The 22,215-nt window shown below is 37.5% G+C and overlaps 2 protein-coding genes across 4 annotated transcripts; one reads left to right on the plus strand and one right to left on the minus strand.

Annotated features, from left to right (window-relative positions):
* Positions 1-314: 314 nt before the first annotated feature.
* gnb2 (guanine nucleotide binding protein (G protein), beta polypeptide 2) lies at positions 315-14,376 on the minus strand. Of its 3 annotated transcripts, XM_079871745.1 has the most exons (11): positions 14,010-14,139; positions 13,307-13,836; positions 7,815-7,924; positions 7,339-7,377; positions 7,144-7,250; positions 5,499-5,562; positions 5,076-5,238; positions 3,627-3,693; positions 2,096-2,297; positions 1,802-2,018; positions 315-1,116 (listed from the first exon to the last, which is right to left on the minus strand). In XM_079871745.1, exons 3-11 carry the CDS (start codon positions 7,869-7,871, stop codon positions 1,010-1,012), a joined length of 1,023 nt encoding a protein of 340 aa, XP_079727871.1. In that variant the 5' UTR covers positions 7,872-7,924; positions 13,307-13,836; positions 14,010-14,139; the 3' UTR covers positions 315-1,009. The 3 variants fall into 3 exon arrangements, with proteins under 3 accessions (XP_079727871.1, XP_079727870.1, XP_079727872.1); XM_079871744.1 differs by having other exon boundaries at positions 13,307-14,376; XM_079871746.1 differs by lacking the exon at positions 13,307-13,836 and having other exon boundaries at positions 14,010-14,028.
* A 2,666-nt stretch (positions 14,377-17,042) lies between these two features.
* On the plus strand, positions 17,043-20,524 carry LOC307158812 (uncharacterized protein). The gene is made up of 2 exons (XM_079871747.1): positions 17,043-17,951; positions 18,865-20,524. Exons 1-2 carry the CDS (start codon positions 17,294-17,296, stop codon positions 19,608-19,610), a joined length of 1,404 nt encoding a protein of 467 aa, XP_079727873.1. The 5' UTR covers positions 17,043-17,293; the 3' UTR covers positions 19,611-20,524.
* Positions 20,525-22,215: the final 1,691 nt, after the last annotated feature.

A 22,215-nucleotide genomic window follows, 5' to 3' on the forward strand; every position in this document is an offset into this window, starting at 1 on the left:
AGTCTGGGTCCTGAAACTAAACCAGTTTAGAACAGTTATTATGAACTGAGTCATTTACAATAATTATAAGTATTTACATATACATATGTGATCGACCATTAGTCACTTATTTAGTGACACCAAACACATTTGTTTCAGCTTTCTTTATTTTCCTTAGGGTGTGGCACACAGGAAAACATGAATAAAATAAGCTTTTAAAAAAGGTCAAATCTAAACAAAAATGAAAGACAAACATCACATATTTACTTGTATACTGGAATATGCCGGCATACGCATCTATAAAAACATGGACTACATAGTGTGATCTGTATCAACCAGGGCTGCGTTTCATAAAAGAATCGTGAGCCCAAGTTGATGGTGGAGACCATTGCCACCAATGTTCTCTTAATCGACTTATCTCACAATGCTTTTGGGAAACACAGCCCAGGACATTCCTGGTGGGTAACTGTCTCAGGGTCTTCCATATTTTTAACTCTACATGCTCATAGAAACATCAGTACTTCAGGCTTAATTTTGAGTATAGAAGACAGAATGAGTCAAAATAAACATGAAAGCGCTTCAATGGATCAACTCCAACTCCCAAGGTCTCAAAATGATCAAAAGTATGTCAAACGGGTTTCAAATAAATGTTTTGGATTGTACGCTCAAATTAGACGACTCACTCAACACGCATTCCTCCTAATGCACTTGTGTATCTTAGTGAGTAAAGGTACCGTGTAGGTCCAGCAAAGCTTAAGTAAGGGAAAAAGTGTGTAAGTGTGTGTGTAAACATTCCTGTTTTAAACGTGTGGTTCAAACCTACCTATAGTGTAACTATATATGTATACAATGGTGTGGCACTGAAAAGATTTGGTGTAAACTTATAACTAATTGCCATTATATATATAGTATGTACAGTTCTTTGTCAGGCATGTGTGTCTGTGTAGGCAAGTGTACATCATATGTACAGTAAAGTACATACAGTGGTGTATGATGAGTGAATAATGTGTACTATATGTGAGCTGTGTTGTCAGTTCCAGATCTTCAGGAAGCTGTCCCAGGAACCTGTAGACACGGCCATGCCATCATCTGTGACCCCAAGACAGCTCACACGATTGTCATGGCCAGCCAGCACTCCTGTAAGAGACGATAGTGTAACAACGGGGTTTAGAAAAAGATCTCCCACCTCATACACCATGGAAAAAATATATTTATATAAAAATAAAAATATATAACTATTCAGAAGTTTGAAATAAAAAAAAACAAAATTTAAAGTCTCCACGAAAATAAATAAAAAATGTTAAATGTGTATACTCTATTTGAATATATTTTAAAATGATAGCAAAGCTGAATTTTTAGCATTATTACTCCAGTCTTCAGTGCCACATGCTCCTTCAAAAATGATCTTCTTATCAATGTTGAAAAATAAGTAAAATTGTATCTATGTAAAAGCATTATTTTTTTGATTATGGTGTTTTTGTTAATAATGAGCATTTAAAAAAAAAAAATTATATTGTAAATAAAACGTGCAATGTGAAGCAATTACACTACAACGCAACAAAGCTAGCTTGCACTGTAACCAGCTTTTGTTGATCTTAATGGGACGAGAGCCGATATAGTTTCGTTATGATCATCTGATGCAATAATTTGGTGCTAAACAGTATTTTTCATTTATGTTCCCACCAATGCCGGACTAAACACTCCTCTAACCACCTTAACCTCCTAGATCCTACATCACGATTGTTACGGGACCTCCCAATTAACAAATAAAGCACTGTGCAAATGGTTACAAGTCACATGAGAATAACACTAGCATGTTCACCTGCTCGGTCTCCCTTCATGGCGTCCCAGATGTTGCAGTTAAAGTCGTCGTATCCAGCGAGCAGCAGGCGGCCAGAGCGGGAGAAGGCCACAGAGGTGATACCACAGATGATATTATCATGAGAGTATAAACAGAGCTCCTGATCTGCGCGCAGGTCAAACAGCCTGCAGGTGGCGTCGTCGGAACCGGTTGCAAATGCACTGCCGCTGGGGAAGAACTGAGAGATGGAGGAGAAAATGAGCGAACAAGGAAATAACAGTAATGTGTATTTCTTTAAGCAGCGTGTTTACTCACACAGACAGCGTTGATGTCTGACTCGTGACCGGTGAACGTCTGTCTGCACATGCTGTCTCTGATGTCCCAGAGTTTAATGGAGGCGTCACAGGCCCCAGAGATGAAGGTCCGAGAGTCTGGAGCCAATGACAGACTCATCACATCTCCACTGTGACCCGAGAACAGCGTGGTCTGCTGACCAGTCTCGATGTCCCACAGAGCACTGGAACAAACACAAACGCTATAGGTTATAAGACGAACAACCTGCACATAGGTTACTGAACTCTTGTAACTGAAAGTAAACAGGCTGTTTAAGTACAACAGTGGTTCTCAAGAACACGGACAGCAGGGAAAAAAACAAACAATGATAAATGCAAATAATGATTAACAGGCTTAACTTTCAAAAGAAAGGATAAACACTTCCTATTTCATTTGCTGTTGATGTCCAAACTATTTTGCCGTAGATTCACTTGGCATGGAGTTGGGTAAGTTGGGTCTTCAAAATCTTCAAAATCTTTAAACAAAACTATGCAGGATAAAAAAAAATACCACCCAGACTACAAATAAATCACTTTCAACAGTGATAAAAGTGGCTTGTGCTGACTGGAAGTGTTTGTGTGACGAATATTAGTTGCTGAGATCAAAGGGATAGTTCTTCCAAAGATGAAAAATGAAAATTCTGTCATCATTCGCTCGCCTGATTGTCATTCCAAACCCGTAAGACTTTCGTTCATCTTCGGAACATAAATGAAGATATTTTGAATGAAATCGATTTCTGTCCCTCCATCGACAGTCTTCAAAAAGTTCAGAAAGAGACTGTAAAACTAATCCATATGAATTGAGCGGTTTAGTCCAAATTTTCTGAAGAGACTTGATCGCTTTAAATGATGAACAGATTGAATTTAGGCTTTTATTCACATATAAAAAATTTATCAGCGAATATAAACAGAAGCTCAACCGTACTTGCATGATGTGCAAGAACAAACCTCACGGGTTGCTGCGTAACACACAAGAATGAACCTCATTGGTTCTCGCACGTCAAGCAAGCATGCTTGAGCTTCCGCTCGCCATAATTCATGTGTGCGTTGATGAATTTGTGAATAAAAGCCTTGTAAAAATCTGTTCAGCATATAAAGCGATCGAGTCTCTTCAGAAAATTTGGAATAAACCGCTCAATTCATATGGATTAGTTTTACAATCTCTTTATGAAAGTGGAAGTTGTGTTGCTGTCAGCTCTCAGATTTCAGATCCTCATTTGTGTTCCGAAGATTAATGAAAGTCTTACGGGTTTGGAACGACATGAGGGTGGTGAGTAAATTACAGAATTTTCATTCTTGGGTGAGCTAACCCTTTAATAATAATCGTTAATCAAAAATGTACATTACTAAAATTAACAGGGTTTGATTTTGAGGACATTTTTGTTTACATTTGTACGATAAACAATGTTGGTACTATGTTGGAGATGTCATACTGTACATCTGGGTCCTGAAGCAAAACCACTTGAGAACCACTGTAGAAGAGTGTAGGGTTTCATATTTATTATTGAACACACCAGGTTGTGTCTCCTGAACTGGTGATAATCTGATTGTCATCTATGAAACGGCAACAGGAAAGGTAACCTAGGAAATGAACAGGCAGGAAGTCAACATGTCACACCCTGAAACAGCATGATGCTGAAGAAACATCCTTTTGTGATTTGATCGGATTATTTTTACTTTCAGAAGTACAGAAAAAAATTAAGTCATGAGTAGCACATTTGATTACTGTCAACAACATTGCATGCAAAAAATATATATAAACATTCTGAGATTGATATTTCTTTCAATAGGAGCCATTAATTTGTAAATGAGGGTGCGAGTATGTGGGCCCCATTTATAAAAGGTTGCGTAGAAACCGTCCTACATTTGATCTTTTTCTTATCATTTCTCAAAAGCGAGTGTGTGTGATTCAGAGAACGAACGTACACACAAAGAACGTGCGTACGCCTCTCTTCCAAATGTGAAATCTACAGTATAAATCACAAATGATCTTGTAATTGTGTGCAGCTTGTACACTGGACAAAGCTGAAACTATCCAAGCACTTTCAGCATTTAGATCCTGCTTGCACATATCTTTTGGAGCTTAAGAGCTTCTGGGTCACTATTTTTGAGACCATCTCTGGTTTCTTAGGTAGATCGATCTCCCCTTGCCCACTGATAGCTATTTTTGGAATCACTTCTGAATCATGTAATTTTACAAAGATACAATCTGATTGTACAGCTTTTCTCATGCTATTAGAAAAATGATTAATATTGCTGAGATGGAAGAATCGTAGGCCTCCAACTCCAACACAATGGAATCGAGATGTCCTCTTTTTCTTAAAGTTAGAAAAAATGAAACACTCTCTAAGAGGCTCGTCTAACCAGTTTAATAAAGCTTGGGGCCATTTTAAGCAATATGTCAGGGAACATGTTTTATTGTCTGACTTAGACTGAATCTTATTTCCAGCATTCATTTTCTGTAAAATTTTCTTTAATCATGCAGACTGTGCACTTTCATTGTTTTGTTAAGCCACACTTTTATTTACCCTTCTTCTTTCTTTTTTTTCTTCTGGGTATTATTATTTAAGATGATTTTGTCTTTTGTTTTGCTTTGTTTTTCTTTGTTGTAACATTGTCTTGAAACTCATAATTAAAGTATTTTTTTAAAAAGAAATTGTGTGCAGCTGAATGGTTTCAGATCTCTGCCTTGTAAACGCCTAATAATTAACGTCATTAGCATAAAAAAGAGCACCAGTCAACGTCCAAATCCTTTACTTGAGATGAGCGGCAAAAATTGCTTAGATTTCCAAATACCTGCAGTACTCCGATTCTCTGCCATAAGGACAAGTGCGTACGTCTGCTTAGACCCTGACGAAGCGCTAAGCACTTGTTCACGTCTAAGGCCATTTTTATAAATATGAACATTGGCAGAGATTTTAGCGCACGGTTTATAAATGAGGCCCCGTGTGTGTGTATCAAACCTGTGTGACCAGGCAGCTCCCGGCTGACTCTAACATTGCCCTCTCTCGTCTTTAAGCTGTATATGGAGCAAATGTTGTCCAGTCCACCACAGGCCACAAAGTTTCCGGATGGCGCATACGCACATGTCATCACCCATGATGACCGTAACGGGATGGCGTGCATCTAAAGTTTATAATATACACGCGAAGGTTTAAACAAGTTGTTGAACATTGGATAATGACAGGAAAAACACACATGCTGATAACAACATATATAACTGACCTTTTGGCAGTACTATAGTAATAATAATTTGTTTACCTGATGATTTTAATGTGACCTTACAAATCACTTACTACATGAACAACCTGCCGTTGGCTTACTCAATGGTGATAGTTCATGGAAAGCTTAACTTGTACGTGTAACACTACGATGGAGCTACAGACCTTGTTTGTAGTGTAGCTGTCCCAGATTATGAGTTTTCCATCTTGTGAGGCACTAACAAGAAGCCTGAGGAGAGGAGAAGAGAGGAAAGCGGACTTATATATATATATATATATATATAAAATAATAGATAAAAAAAGAGAATATAAGACAGGAAAATGGCTGGTGGTCTTACTGAAACACACTTATTTACTTTACAGAGGCAACAATGAATTTATAATATAGATTTTAAGCTTTCAGTTGCACTCTCTTCATTTCTTTATTCAAACTTAATTTAGCTAGTGGGCAAGAAAAAAATTATTGAATCACTAAGCTTATAAGTTATTTGTTTATAAGTTTATGTTTTCTTAGTACCGCCACTCTCTATATGCAGAGTATGGCACCATGGGGGGCGCCAACTGGAGATTTTTACCAAGAAATCGATTTTAGTTTTTTGCTTAGGGCACCAATGAGTCCCTGTGTTTTGTATCTTTACACAGCAGCAACTCTAATTCTAACTGGTTACTAGTCTGTGGTGCCCTGTTGACCACAGGCCTGAATCTGGTCTCCCTCGGACTCCAAAGCGATTTACAAGATAACAATTAGCCTTCTATGCTAAAATTCCCTCATGCAATCTCTATGGTTATCATGCTAATTCAATAGCCTATGTAGATAGCATATACAGTGTGTAGTTACTATTTTGTTAAAATGCTGAATTTTATTCTATGGTCAAATGAATATGGTAATATTTTCTATTCAAAACAATAATGATGTTGAATTGTCTATACTTAAGGCCCAGATATACTTCATTTTCCACTTTCCGCTTCATCTCATACACAGTTGTAAGAGCATGTAAGACTTTTTGAAGTATATTTCTTTGACTGCGAGCACGGATAAATTCATTTGGCCCATGCGCACCAATGGACCTTCCTTTTCAAGCACTCAACTCAAATGCACTGTTTTATAAATGACAAAAAAGCTGTGTCTCATTTCGAAGGCTGCATCCTCTGGAAGTTGCATTTGTTGGCTGCATACGTCATTTACGCTGCCTCCATTCCAAAGTAAGACATTAATTACAATACTTTATACATCACAAGAAATAACAGACAATTTTATAATTGTTACTTTTCTGAAACGAGGCATCCTCTTTGACCTATGCGGCCCAAAAAAAACGCAACCCCTGAAGTGCGCAACCTTTATATATTAAATTAGATGATCAGAGTGCGTAGACATCAGCAGATCGTGATATTAATGAAAATAACATCACGCAGACAGTCCATGAGCCAGAGCGGAATGCAGACAATGGTAGTATAATTTTGGCTTTGTAGTTGTAACTGTGAAGATGGCACTCAAGTGCAACACATCCTTGGAGTTTATGAAAGCTCACAAAAATGACACGTCTTTAAAGAAATTCATTTCGATTGTGACACCAGTGTAGCCGTAGATGATAAGCTAACATGTGGGTCATGTGGGATGAGTTAACATGTGGGTCAGTGTGTCGTGTTGTTCATTGTCTTCTGTGCCGCCAACAGGTGAAAAACCAACGCCAAGTCACGACTTGCTGAGTCATGCTCATTTGCTACTTTTAACTTTTTTTTGGGAACTCTTTGATGCCAGGTGTGAGAGCAGACTGTGGCACAGTTGTGAGAAGGCTGAAGATAAAGATACCTGGAATCTGTGCCCCAGTGCATGGCGTAGATTTTAGCCAAATGCCCACGCAGCGTGCGCCTCGTCCTCATCTGTATCCTCCCCACTGGGTCCAGGCCTGCTGTTATCTACCAAACACACACACAACACATGAGTGAAAACCCACAGACCCCTGGAGATCACATCATTCAGGTCCTAAATGTAATTATGTCTTACCTGAGTAAGTGTGGAATCTCCACATGCTTTCCTGGCATCCTGAGAGACAACAGACAAATGTTAGTTGAATCATTTTGCAGTCACCATTTGCAGGTGGAGGTATGGCCTGTTTCTGAAGTAATCAGGATATCTCAATGCACACTTCATTTTCATGATGAAAAGAGCCAAAGAAGCTGGCATGGTGTAAAAAAAAAACACTGTTTTTTCTGAATGTGAGCATAGTGGAGCCAAACCCATAGTCATAGTCCAAGAAACCCTTTTTGACTCATAATTTGACAAACTGTGTAATTACTGAGTTTGCAAAAGTTTTTAGAGCAGTTAAAATGAGGATCAGTCATAAGTTGAATTTCATATAAATGTATATAGCTATGACATGATACATTTAAAGCCAACTGTCATTATGGCAACCCTGACCCCAACGCAGAGAGTGAAAAATAAAGACCATTTTTTTCAGCATTATCAGTACTGGGACTCACTCTGATCTGATTACGCAGTTGCTCAGCCTCCTGTCGAAGCTGCTCAAGCTCACTCATCTTGAAATGATCTTTAACCTTTACCCTCTGACCTCTCTCACCCCCTCAGACACCTGTAGATTAAAACATGACATATGAATAATGTTAGAGGACACAGTGTTCCTGTTAAACCCAGTTTTTTAGGTTTGACAAGCTGACCAGCAAAATAACATCATAATTAAAGTGTTTCAAATGCAATTTGAAATTAGAACCTTTTATTTTTTTAAAGAAATCTCACTTTGGTTATAAGATTTTACAAAAAGTAAACAAACAGGAAATCCTGTACATACTAAATGGTAAATGGTAAATGTCTAAAATATTTGTTCATCACTAATCATTTCATAGTGCAGATGTGCTGTGGGATTTAGATTAACATTACGCCATAATCTTTAATCTGGCATAATCTATAAAATAATAGGATTAATGTTCTGAGATCCATTCCAAACACAGAAACAAGATCTGGAATCAGGATTATAATAGACTGTAAATTAAAAGAGAGTGTATCAAACAGAAAGAGAGAAGAAATGTACATGACCTGAAATCGAACATAAGGTTACACATTCAAACTGACATGCAAAAACACACATAATTTTTGCATATATTTTTACAGTCAAATATGTCACAAATCATCAACCAATCACAAAGATCTTTTAGATCTTATAAACAGTTCTACTTTGCATGTTTTCCAGTTATAGCCACACAGATCTCGGTATGGCTATTGTCTCAATGCTAATGGAGAACTGTGAGACACGAATGCAAAAATTATTGTTATTACCCTCTTACCACACACTTATTAGAGAGATTCAACTCCCTCAACACAAACACAACACCACAGAAGGAGGGGAAAAATGTATAAGAGAAAATCTGTGATGAAATTCTAAAGACCCACTTTAAAACTTACATCAGAGCCAATCAGAAAGAAACAGCAGTGGTGTATAATGCCATTTACCCACAAAACCTTTCATTTCGATAAATGGCTATGCTCTGAGGAATTGTAGATAATCTACATGACTGAAAACCTTTCTTCACCTTTTAAGGTCTTCAAGCAAGTTGGGAAAAAAGCAGTTGGTTACGGGGAGAGTGGGTAGTTAGCCTATCCTCTTGTCCACACACTAGTGCACAAATGCCATCTTGACTGATATGTAGTGTTTGAAATCGGGTATAAATGGGTTAGAAACAGCCTGAGGATCAAACATTATCTATTTATTAACCTGCTGTTTTTTTTTCCCTTATTTGCAGTGGTGTTATATTATTGTCAGCACTATGTAAAACAATACGACTTCATGCATTAAACATGACTTGAGGGGGCTGTCAGCTAAGCACCAAACAAGGCCACCGCCTCGGAGTAGGCAAATGTTTTCTCCGTCTTCATGAAACAAAGGTAAAATGTTTTCTACTACTATTTTACACACAGAACGCCATAAACAGGTGAGATATGGAAACCGCATGTTGCATTCGGCTTCATCACGTCGACGCAGAATGGCAGGTCTACGGAACCATTTTCGGTTAAACCAACGTTCCATTCCAGTACCGACACAAACGCGACAATGATCATATGTTCTGTGGATTTGTGTCCATTAACTAGACGGAGTTCTGATAGCATTAACTATAAAGAAATGTCAGCCTTGGCCCCACCCTTACAGCTTAATGCAGAGTGGCATATGCACTCTCTGCATACTGCGAGTAAAGGGAGAAAAGTAAGCGGCATTTCTATCGTTTACTGGCACTGTGGTTTTCACTGAAACCGTAACCTATCCTTTTAAACCCGAGAGACAGCTGCAAAACGTGCGTTTGCTTGATCACATGGGTTACGTTTATATTTCAGTCAGATCGTCCTACGCCCAGAACAACAGACAAATGCACGGTTAACATCCTCTTTATCTTGCTACTGACATACGTATGGCAAGCCGTTTTAACATGTAGCCTAGCTCTTAATTTTTTTTTTTTACTGTATGTTACAATTTTTTTACTGTGTGTCTTGGGGATCTGTGTATGAGATAGGCTAACAGCTATTTACTTCTAACTGGTATGTATTCCAATGGTTCTATCTAGCTTTAGCTAATTTGATTAGTCACTAGTAGGCTACTTATTCTTTAGAACTAATTTAAATAGTTACTATTCCAGTTTTCTGAGTACTTGAACAGAAACCAACCAGTTATTAGACAGTGAGTATTCAAATTGTACTAGTATTTTTTTTTTTTAAATCTACCAATAAGATTATCTATAATAAGAATAAAGTAACCATTCTGACTAATTATTACATGACAAGCAAAAAGGCAATAAATAATTGGGTCTTATTAATAGTCACTAGTATTTAATACATATACTGGTAAAGCTGAAATAGATACTAGCAACTATCCCAATTTCCTTTAAAAAGTATTAGTACCCAATGAATAGTAAAAACTAAAATTTGTCCCAGCAACACCTGGAATTCCTACCAGTAGGAAGTGAATAATAAGTAGGCTATCCAGTGAATTCAGTATCTAGTGAAAAGGAACTAGTCACTATTCGATTGATGACTAGTAATTTAAAAACAAGTTACAGTAAATATAGATATTTAGTAAGTAGGGCTGTCAAAATTAACACATTCATTTTGTGATTCATTTTTTCTTCTTCTTCAGTTTAACGGACATTCTACCAGAAACGTACATTTCCACTTATAAAAAATCTTGGGGGAAAAAATATTCTTAAATCTGAACGTTGAATCATATGGAGGACATGTTCAACTATGAGAAACACATATCATGCCATCTCAGCATGTTTTTATGATTGAATAAAATACATTTTTATATGCATTTCACCCTTAAAATGTCAGGCCTTGTCACAGACAAATTTGTATGTTAGAATTGTTTCCTAATGAATTTCTTTGATACAAATAGCATTTTCTTATCTTATTGATCATATGTATCTAACATGGTTTTGTAATTCCTTTAAGAAATATAAGTACATTTTCGTTAAGAAATTAAGGTTTTTGAGGAAAACATTCCAGGAATTTTCTCCATATAGTGGACTTCAATGGGGTACAGTGGTTTGAAGGTCCAAATTGGAGTTTCAGTGTAGCTTCAAAGGGCTGTACACGATCCCAGCCGAGAAACAAGGGTCTTATCTAACGAAACGATCTGTCATTTTCTAAATATATATATATATATACTTTTTAACCACAAATGATCGTCTTGCACTAGCTCTGCGATGCGCCACATATTACGTAATCAAGTTTAAAGGTCATGCGTGTTCCGGTTAAAAAAGGTAGGATAGGGACAAAAAACTCCAACTCATTTTGTCCTCCAACTTCAAAATCCTCCAACATCGTTGTTTTACCTTTTATTTATTTAATTATTTTTTTTTGTAAGTGGTGTTTGACAGTCTTTGCACGTTCGCTTTGTAAACACTAGTAGGTACTTCCGCCTATGTCACACGTGACCGTTCAACGTGATTACGTAATGCTTGGCGCATCGCAGAGCTAGTGCAAGATGATCATTTGAAACTGCAATTTGGAACTTCAAACCGTTGTACCCCATTACAGAGTCCTGGACGGGTCCTGTTTGATCAACCCGCCCCGCACCCGCAGTAATTAACAGAACACCCGACCCCGATATCTGACAGAAACACTCATTTTAGTCCGTACCCGACCCGACCCGTTTGACATAAAAACCGCAACCTGAACCGCACCCGCATTAAATCTCCTACATGAGGTAGACAAAAATAATTTTTCTTATGTATACTAACACAAGCAATAAAACCAACATTAAGCTTTCTGAGTCAAATTGTGCTGTAATTAGCAGCCTTTAACGGTCTTCAGACAGAGCGTGAACACAAATAAGCATGGGATCATTTGAAAGCAGCTGTCAAATGCACCAAATTGAGTTGAAATAGTATTGGCTATTGGACCTGCAGTCCACCCGTGTCTACCGCGCATCCGACCCGCACCGCACCCGATACGTAAATATTATTCCACCCGTTACATTAAATATTAGCGGGTCACCCGTGTGCAGGACTCTGGAGACGTACAAGACTCCTGGAATGTTTTCCTCAAAAACCTTAATTTCTTTTCGACTGAAGAAAGAAAGTCATGAACATCTTGGATGACATGGGGTTGAGTAAATTATCAGGAAATTTATATTATGAAGTGAACTAATCCTTTAATGCAACACTTTTTCTTCTGACATCCTTGATTAAAAATTAAAAATGAAAATTATCCCATAATTTACTCACCCTCAAGCCATCCTAGGTGTATATGACATTTTTCTTTCAGCTGAACACAATCGGATTTATATTTAATAATATCCTAGCTCTTCCCATCTTTGTAATGACATTGAATACTGTCTGAGTTTTTGAAGCTCCAAAAAGCCCATCCATCCATCATAAAACTAATCCATACGATTCCAGTGGATTAATAATGAGAGAGTCAAGTTTGAGAACAGACACCTTTCGCGAAAACCATGTAACTAGTAAACGCGCCTATAGGGCCGTTGCTGGAAGCCAGTGATTAGCCTATAGTTTACGAAGTTTTAAATATGGATATTTTTCTTACTCGCTTCACTTCAGAAGGCATTTATTATCCCGTATGGATTACTTTTATGATGGATGGATGCACTTTTTGGAGCTTCAAAAACTGGCTATTCAATGCCATTACAGAAGAGCCAGGATATTATTTAATATAACTCCAATTGTTCTGGGCTGAAAGACTAAAGTCATATACACTTAGGATGGCTTGAGGGCGAGTAAATTATGGGATAATTTTCATTTATGGGTGAACTAGGCTATTTCTTTAAAGTGACAGCAATGTGCAGTGTTTAATTATTCAATTTCTGTATTTTTACCTGTTAGACCTACCAAAAAATCTTAAAGAACAAGGTTACATGAGTCAAAATAAAGCCTTGATATATTAAAGGCACCGCTAAATGTGACATTTATTACAATGGGTTTATCATAGGCAAGGCAAGGGTAAAAAATGACTGTGAAATGATCTTATGTGCAATAATTCAATAATTGATGTTATGCGCAATTAATCGTGATTAATTACAGAAAAATATGCGCTTAATTCGAATGTTTTTTTTTTTTAAATCGATTGACAGCACTAGTATAAGGAATATAAGTTAAAACAGCTTGCCACAATCAGAGCTGTGGCGTAAAGCGCTGGAGGCTGCGGCCAGCTGAAGAACAGGAGGCTTCTGCTCCAATTCACGACTCAAGGCTAAAATTAAACATGCAGTACCTTTAAATACAAATGTACTATGATATATAATCTCCATAATATTCCTACTGATTGTGAATAACAATCCACTGATGTGATTTGGTGACAAAAATAATAAAATCCCAAATTATAAAGTTGATCCTCACATTACAAATGAACATGAACCATTTTAATCATTTACAACTCTGATGCCCTTCCTACTTTTCATCATATGTCTTATCTCGGTCCCACCATTCGGATGAATCTTAGAATTGAATAGTACCTGTTAATCTTCCTGTTTGGCTTTAGTCACTCCTCGCGTAAAGTGAGTGGAATGCTGAAGTGGCTGGCGGAAGTAATTCGCAGGGAATTTTTCTGCTGGAAAATGATTAGGACTGCATACTGTCGGTTCTTTCCTGGTGCTAGTTAGGCCTCGGCGACTCTGTGTTTCATGTATGAAACGAATCAAAACGATGTTACCAAAAAGTATGGAGCCACCATGTCGCCCTCTGGTCGTTTTGAAAGGATGGGAAGAAACCACTGTGGCGTTATTCCTGATTTCATCAGCACACTTTGCTTTTGTAGAGAGAAAAAAAAGCGACTCAAGTAATATAATTAGCGATAAATGTAATAAGTCCAAATAAAGCTTTCGAATTAAGAACACGTCGTCGTTGTCTTTATATTGCGTTGCTTAATCCTCGCCTCTTTCCTTCCGAGTGCCTTCTTCCTCAGTCTTCTCGTGTTGGTCGCTTCGTTTTGGCCGCCGCGTCCAAGAAATGTCCTATTCAATGAAATGCGAGGCACCCCGTGGCCCTTCAAAAAATGAAAATAAAGTAACTAAATTCGACTTGGTTATCTCTCCGGAGGAGCATTTAACCCATCCATCAGTTCAAATGTGACTGTGCCAGAATAGGAGGCGGGGTGAATTCAACATAAACAGTATGCTATAGTTGTTTTTTTAAATAATTCAAATAATGTGCGCTCACTATGCTGTCAATTCAGTCCCATATGAAATCATTCGGTCTGCACCAGAAACACGTAGCATCACTATTGCGCGATTCAACCACACCCATTTTATTGCGAATGTACCACTGCAGCGCAGACCTCCGCCGCGGTGCCAAACAGCGGCTCAGGGGGGTGAACAGCACCTCACACTGGAACACACTTGAGTTTAGGTCGCTAAAGCAAAATGTCAGTTCTTTCATGAAATGTGGAAACGAGAATATGTAGATCTCAATTTAAATGTTTGCAGAAATTGACAAATAAATGATTTGGAAAGAATAGTGACATTGTGCAGAATTCCCCCTACGCGGTGGTGCTCAGTGACTCCATGAATGCGCTCCTGAGCAGAGTGTTGCCAGATCGCGCAGGGAAAAACAAAAAATAAGCGACTTCTCCTAAGAGACATGGCGGAGCTAAGAGAGGGGAACAAACTATGATAGATAGGCCTACTATGGCTCCAAGCCTCCAATAGTTGGGTGTAGGCTATATGGAAGTGCGATTAGTTGGTCGCAGTTTATTGGGATTTGGAGGCCAAGGACCAGCAATAAAAATGTGACTGCATTTTCCGAAAATAAGTTTAAAAGACTGGCCATATACTTTAAATTTGCGCTGTAAAATAAATAAATAAATAAACAACAAGCCGAGTCAGTAGGCTAATAATAACGCGGACATGGCAACACAGTCTGAGCGCAAACCGTACGTCATATGAGGCCTGACGTTCAAAAGATTGCGTATGCTTTTAACTTGAACATATTTTATAATCAATTTATTTTCAATATAGTAAATACACATCCAAAAATGCCTCCACTCCAGCATTTTCCAAACAGCTAATTATAACCCAGATAAGTTAACCAACCTCACACTTTCTCAAATTACTTCGAGCTGTAATTAAAATTCCCCTGTAAAGGCATTCAGTAATGTAATGCGCACTTTCTCTCTAGAGACAAAAAGCTGCCACCCACCGGAGACACACTCCTAATTACACCTGCCATAATTACCCGTTGAGGGGAGGGGCATATACATGTTATAGGTGCACTTGCTGATTGGTCCGTATTAAAAGAAAAGTGTGCTCCGATTTTTGTGTATGCTAATACTTTGATTGTTAAAAATGTATTATTTATTGTTTTTTTTATTTACATCTACAACTGTGCACCCTTTAAACTGGCACACACATTATGGAGTAGGGCAGCAAAATGTGATTTGCATCCCTCCCCTCAACAAATGTAGTGATGGTACATTCCACCTGCCCTTACTCCCCATAAGGTACTGTATAGTAGCTGTGGATGGGTTGCCCAGCAACACCATTTCCAGAGAACCAAGCATGCAGTATGTGGTTGGATGGACATGAACTGTTCTGCATTAATCCTCCACACATATATTCATAGCCACTTAGGTAGGTCACATAATATCTTATGATGGAGTTTATTTCATGTCTGTAAGCAATAAGAATACAACCATGTATAGAACATTTTGAAATTTAAAAGCTTTAAACATGCTTCCCTCTGGCAACATATAGGCTATGATTCTGGAGAAGATGAGTGTGATCACACTCCTCTCTACATAGATTCACAGATGGCAGAGAAAGAGGAAGGTTCAGCCCCGATTTTAATTTAGAGCAACAACATTAGATCTAAAAATAAAGAGTTTTTCCATTATAGAGTGTTATTCCATTTGTCGACCTCTAGAGCTCGCTATTGCTCTTTCTTACAGCATGCTGAGGGAAAATGCTGTGTAAATGAGAACCATTTGAACAAATGCCATGTATAAGTCAAACAATGTTTTAATATGTAAACAATAAGAAGAATTAGTTAATAGTTAATTTCCAACAACTATCAAAACTGGAAAAAAAAACCTTGAAATCAAATGGACAGGATTCTATGAAACTTTTGTTATTCTAGGAAGTTGTCGTTTGATCTTTAACCCAACAGTGATTTATAGTGTTCTGCTTCAAGCTCCCTCTAATGTTTAACCCTGAAGTGTGTTTAATCAAACAACATCCTGCAGTGTAAGGTCATAAGACAGCAGTTTCAAAACCTTTAACCTAAAACTGAGTGTCTCACTCAATTTATGCAAAACATCAGTTTTCAATGCACAGAATTTACATATTGTCCAGATGTGCTTTTTAGACAGGTACTAGTTGTATTTTTTTATATATTATTATTCCATACAGTAAGCTACTCAGAGATAAGTAATACACTTCCCATTTGTCGCCATGACGAACTCATTGATTATCTGTAGGCCTACTAAGGAGACCACATCATGGAGCATTGCATCTGTAAATAACAATGATCATTCCAATTACATCATTCCTATTTTTAATTTAAATAAAGACATTCATTCTTATATGGATTGACTTTTATATTCAAAAATGTATTTAAACATATATCTATAGTACTGTGCAATAGTCTTAGGCATGCACATTAGTATTTTCACCAGAAAAAAAAAGGTTTTATGCCAGTTATTTATATCTTGCTGTAGTGTGTCAGTAGGAAATATCAGTTTAAATTTTCAAAAATTTCTGCGATTAATTGTAATAATCCAGTGAGATTTTTGTATGCACAAGGAGTCTGTTAGGACGATTCTAAGGGCCCACGGCCCACGCACTTTTGGGGCATCCAGAGATCGATTTTAATAGAATGAGTGCGGTAGGGGACCCAACCTCATCTTCTTTCATTGGGCCCAAAATTGCTAGCGGCACCCCTGCTAATCACTGACAGACTCATTGTCAGACTCCTTGTGCAAACAAAAAATCTCACTGGATTATTACAATTAATGGCAAAATTAATGTTTGGAAATGTATTAACTGATATTTCCTACTGACACACTACAGCAAGATATAAATAACTGGCTTAAAAAAAATTCTGGTGAAAATACTAACGTGCCTAAGATGTTTGCACAGTACTGTATATTTATTGTAAATAACCTAATAATAAACAGAATGACTTTACTCACAATAACTAAAGGCTCAAAGAATGAAAACTACAAATCCCAGGCTGCTGTTGACGTCATTATTCCTCGACACTACTTGTGATGATAGCAGAACGCGACAGCTTGAGCAAGATTTACAAAACACTTTAGGTTTTCTGTGCTTTTAACATTATAACCAGGTAACGTATCGAAGTACTGGTAATGGAAGCGAGGCCGTAAACTATTCTATTCTAGCCCTCAGTTAGCTTAGACAGAAACCCAAGCCATCTCTTTTGAGCTCTGCAATCACGTATGTAGCATTACATCTCACAGTGAAATACTGCCGTGGATCATAATAACCATGACTTTGAGCATGGACATCAGCGTTTCTTTTCTCAAGTGCGAACTCGCCTCCACTATCGACCATGCGGTAAGATGCGCAGTAGAATCAGTGTTGAAAGAAACAGCGCGAGTTGTTGGTATAAAGCTGGCCGCGGCTCGTAATGCTGCCGCAGAGTCGCACAAAGAGAACCAGAGCCTGCGCGAGAGACTGGAGATCTCCGAGAGCGAGCTGAAAGCGGTTCGCTACTACATGACTGCGGCTGAAAAGAACATTAAACAGTGTTTACTTCTCAACAGAACCCTGCCTGGGTCAAATATCGTGCACACAAACGCAGACGACGCACACTTTGTGTTTCCATCATGTGCTGCGGATGGAAGCCCCACATCACAGGCGCAGAGCAGAGATTCCTCCCGCAAGACCTTCCGAAACTCACCGGGAAGAATTCACAGTCCTAAAAATCTCCCTAGTGTTGGCCTCTGCCTCCCCACGGTACAGTCTGACTGGCCTCGTGAGTGTGTCAACCGCAGAAAGACACGAGGGTCTTCAGTTGGCAACAGTTCAGCACTCAGGAGTGACCCCACGACCGCACAAACTCTTCTGGAAAACAGTGCTGTTCTCTTCAAACCAGAAGATCAGACAGAAGGCACGTTTTACATCACGAATGAGGGCGAAAAAGGTTCATTTTTGTTATTATTATTTCCATTTACCAATAGGATTTTGCCCTCCAGAGTTTGGTCTAAACTAGAAAATCAGGTAACGTTAGGTAGGTGGGTTTGAGCTAAACTCTGCAGAACAGTGGCCTTCCAGGACCGGATTTGAGGAACCCTGCCATAGAGTTATGATCATAGCTGTTTATTAACCATCTAAAGCTTGACATGAAATAATAGCCAGAAATATCTTTAGACAAAATATATTTTTTAAAAGAGTTGCATGTAGTGAGAATATGGAGCTAACAATTTTGTTCACATGCCCAAACTGAGCAAAAACATTTGGTGCAGATGTTCTTTATAAGGCAATAAAGATTCTCATAGCCTGTAATGTAAATCAACGAGACTTTTATAACTTTATAACACTGCTTGCATAACATGCAAGTTTTATGATCAAAGCTCTGTCGTTTTAATTGTGAAGGGCAAAGCAGATAATGCAATACCATGATGATTGATAAATGCACAAAAAAACTTTTCTCAAAAGCCTGTTGTATCATATTTGATGCTTACGTTTTAACAATTTTTTTTTTCTAAAATATGATGCAAGATAACCAAGTGATCCTAAATTGCTTCAGTCCAGTAAGTGTATATCTTGACATATTACTAACAATATAAAAGTTATAACATTTACTTTACAGAAAAAAGATGTGTACCATGACCTTAAGGGGGACATTTTTAGAATTATTCTAAAAGGCCTTTTACTTACTGAAAAAGTTTGAACGTTTTCAGTAGTTTTGGTCATGTTGATAATTTAGAGGGCTTAGAAAATGTATGTATCAAATATGATACAGGAGGCTTTATTGGATTAACAGCATGTCAGATTCTTTAGTCAGTATAGTTTCATTTCATCCATATAAACGTGAGCTTTTCTGTGTTTTACAGACAACAGTTCTGCAGCAACAGACACTGAGAGGAGACATGAGGAGCCAGAAGTTTCAGGCCCCTCCGCAAACCCACCAGTGGAGCAGTCTGACATGACGAATTTTGAGTTTGAAATAAGCACACCTGCTGGGAATGTTAATGAGCTGGAGCTGATACAGGTGATGGAGGACACTGATGATATCAAACAGGGCACCATTAAAATCGAAGATGATCCTGATTCACTCACGTTAGAGCCTCCCTCATCAAATCCAGCTGTAGTCTCTTCATCCAACTCCATGCAAGAGTTACCACAAATCTCCTCGCCTCCAGTGCCGGAGAGCGATGGCGATGCTTTGCTGGCCTTGGCGCCACCTGTGGGGAGTGACTCCAGGTTCAGCGGGACAGTCGATAGCCCTGATAAAGTGCACCGCTGCAACATTTGTGGCCGGGGATTCAGACGTTTCTACTGCTTGAAAACACACCAGCGCATACACACGGGAGAGCGGCCGTATCCTTGCAGATACTGCGAGAAACGCTTCCGCCATTTGGACAGCCTACACAAGCACCAGCGCATTCACACGGGAGAGAGACCGTACCGCTGCGCCGAGTGCGGATGCTGCTTCAGAGAACTCGGTCAACTCAAAAAGCACAGACTCAAACACTCACCCACATTTGTTCCGGTGGCCAATCCCTCCTTCCCTCTCCTCCCAGCCGGACCCTCCTATGTCTGGTCACATCTCAACACACAGTCTTTGGATTCAGTCTAGGCTTGTGATAGTATCACTTTTCAAAGCTGTAATTGCGTAAACTTGGAATACAGTATTATGGCGGTATTGAATTATGTTACAAAAACAGGTTAAAAAGATGAACAAACTTGTCCTCTTAATAACCTGGAGCATTTACATACAATGGACATTTTTATTGTGCATTGTTTTAAATGAAACAGATTGTTTCAAACAGATTAAAGTGCAAAAGAATACAACTATAAAGAATCAGAACATTTTTCAACCATTATCTGAATATCTTTTCTGGGCTGGCCTGTTTTAATCCAGATTAAAATGTACAAGTGGAAACAAATGCTTAGTATTTAATAAATATTAAATGCTTATGTTTATTTGAAAATAAATAGCAAGTATTTGGTGTTGATTGATTAATACCATAGTGAATACAAAAATGAGAACATTTAAAGGCTATTTGATTTAATCTCCATGAGTTCAGAAACAGAAAGTCATCAGTGTTAACCAGTTAATGGAAAATCGTAACAGTTTGAATAATGAGGTATCTAGAATGATTCATTTTATTTTGAAGTGTGCATGATAACAATACCGTACTTTCATTACCGCAATATACCGTGCTATCGAATAATGGTGAATGTCTAATTCAGTCTGAGGCCGTAAGAATTATGGTGTTGTGCAAAACACTCCTCACATAAAGTTAATTCAGTAACAGTTTGGTCCAGAATCAATTGGAGTTGTATTGGAAGATATATATTTGCCTGATTGTATGAACATTTTTACACATCAACATATCATTTAGATCCATATATACAAATGTACAAAATACCTTCTCAAACATGCAGCATAGCCAGAATTTACGAGTTGTTTTCATGCTTAAGAACAACTTGATGTTACACTGCGAAAATTTGATGGGTTCCAGATAAGAATAAACTTTTCAATAATGCATTTTCTGGTCTTGAGAATTCATTTTGCTCACTGTCATGCAACAATGTGCATCCTGCATAAATCAGAACTGAAACCAATTATTTTTATAAATGTAGCACTTCAAAGATTTTTAAATGCATCAGTTTAACATTTTGACCTGACAAATAAAAGCAGAAAGACTACTGCTGGGGGAATACAATTACTAAATACACATTTATCTAGTAGGCCTACCAACGTGATCTTTTTTTCTTTTTTTTTTTTTCTTTTTTTTTGTTTGAATTTTAAAAGTTTGATACAACCTAAAATTAAGAAATGTGTATGGGTCATTGACGAATAAGGTTTTTAAAAGTGTAAAAAAATAGAATGGAGATATAACTATATTTGAAACAATTTTTTAGTTTACCTAGGTGTTAACAATAAGATTTTGTGGTTTGTACAATCAATTAACACTGTTTTTGTCATTTTTTTACAAGATGGACAAATTTTGTCTTTAAAAAAGTCATTCGGTTTAACCATGAATATATCTCAAATTATTGATTTGCAGATAATTATTCATGAAAAAAATGATTTGACATTGATGTTGAGATAGTATATAGTGTGTACCACAAAAGAAATATTAAATAAAATTATCACTGATCTCATAAATGTAATAATTTTATTGGACTACTCTAAACACTCCAACATATTCAAGTAAAACATTGCACAGGGAAAGGAAAAAAGGGGAAATGTAAAAAAAAAAAAAAAAAGCCTTATTTGCTTTATATTTGTATTATTGTAGTTCCTTTAGTTATTAAAAACAATATTACTCCATTTAAATATTTACTATATCGGTTTTACCGAATGACCAAGGCTGGTTATATCGAATGACCATGTCTGCTGCCCTTGACATTATGAATATTTAAGACAATAAACAGACACAAATAGCTTCAAAAGCACATTTTATTGTTAATATAATAGGCTATTAATGTAAAAAGTACTTCAAACATTAAAACATTTTGATATTGGAATGAACATATAACTCGTATCGCAAATTATATTAATTAAAACATTGAAGCATTTAATTGGTCTTGGAACAAGTGTTTAAATTGTTAAACGATGAGCTGCTAGGCTATAAATTCATGAAAAATAACTAGATAAAGTTCGACAAGACAAACTTTAAAGTTGGATTGAGAGAGACAGAACAGAAATTTCGTTTTATGGTTTCTGAGTGGTTGCTAGGGTGTTACTGTGTGGTTGCTAGGGTATTCAGGGTGGTTGCTAGGGTATTCAGCGTGGTTGCTATGCAGTTGCTAAAGTATTTGGGGTGGTTGCTAGGATGTTGCTATGTGGTTTCTAACGTAGGTTCTAACGTTCGATCAGCATTGATCCTTGCCCAGAAGTGAGCGGCCTTTTCCTTACTTGATAAAGGCATCTGCAAAGGTAAAATTCAGTCAAAATTATATATTAATATACACTGCACATTTTCTATTAATAAAATGTTGTATTTATTTATTCCAGATATGTACAAATATGACCAACATACATTGCTGTCATTCGATACAACCAGTAAGTCATTCGTTATAACCAAAATTTCAGTTTAACCGAATGACAAAATCTTCATTCAATGCTAACAGGCTGATATCTAGCTGCCTAGCTTGTTAGTTAGCTAGCTAGCTACCAAAAGGACAATCAAACATTTTATATTTAGTAAAAGTTTTTAAAATATTACAAC

Source organism: Squalius cephalus, assembly GCF_949319135.1.
Source record: "Squalius cephalus genome assembly, chromosome: 5".
NCBI classification, from domain to species: domain Eukaryota; kingdom Metazoa; phylum Chordata; class Actinopteri; order Cypriniformes; family Leuciscidae; genus Squalius; species Squalius cephalus.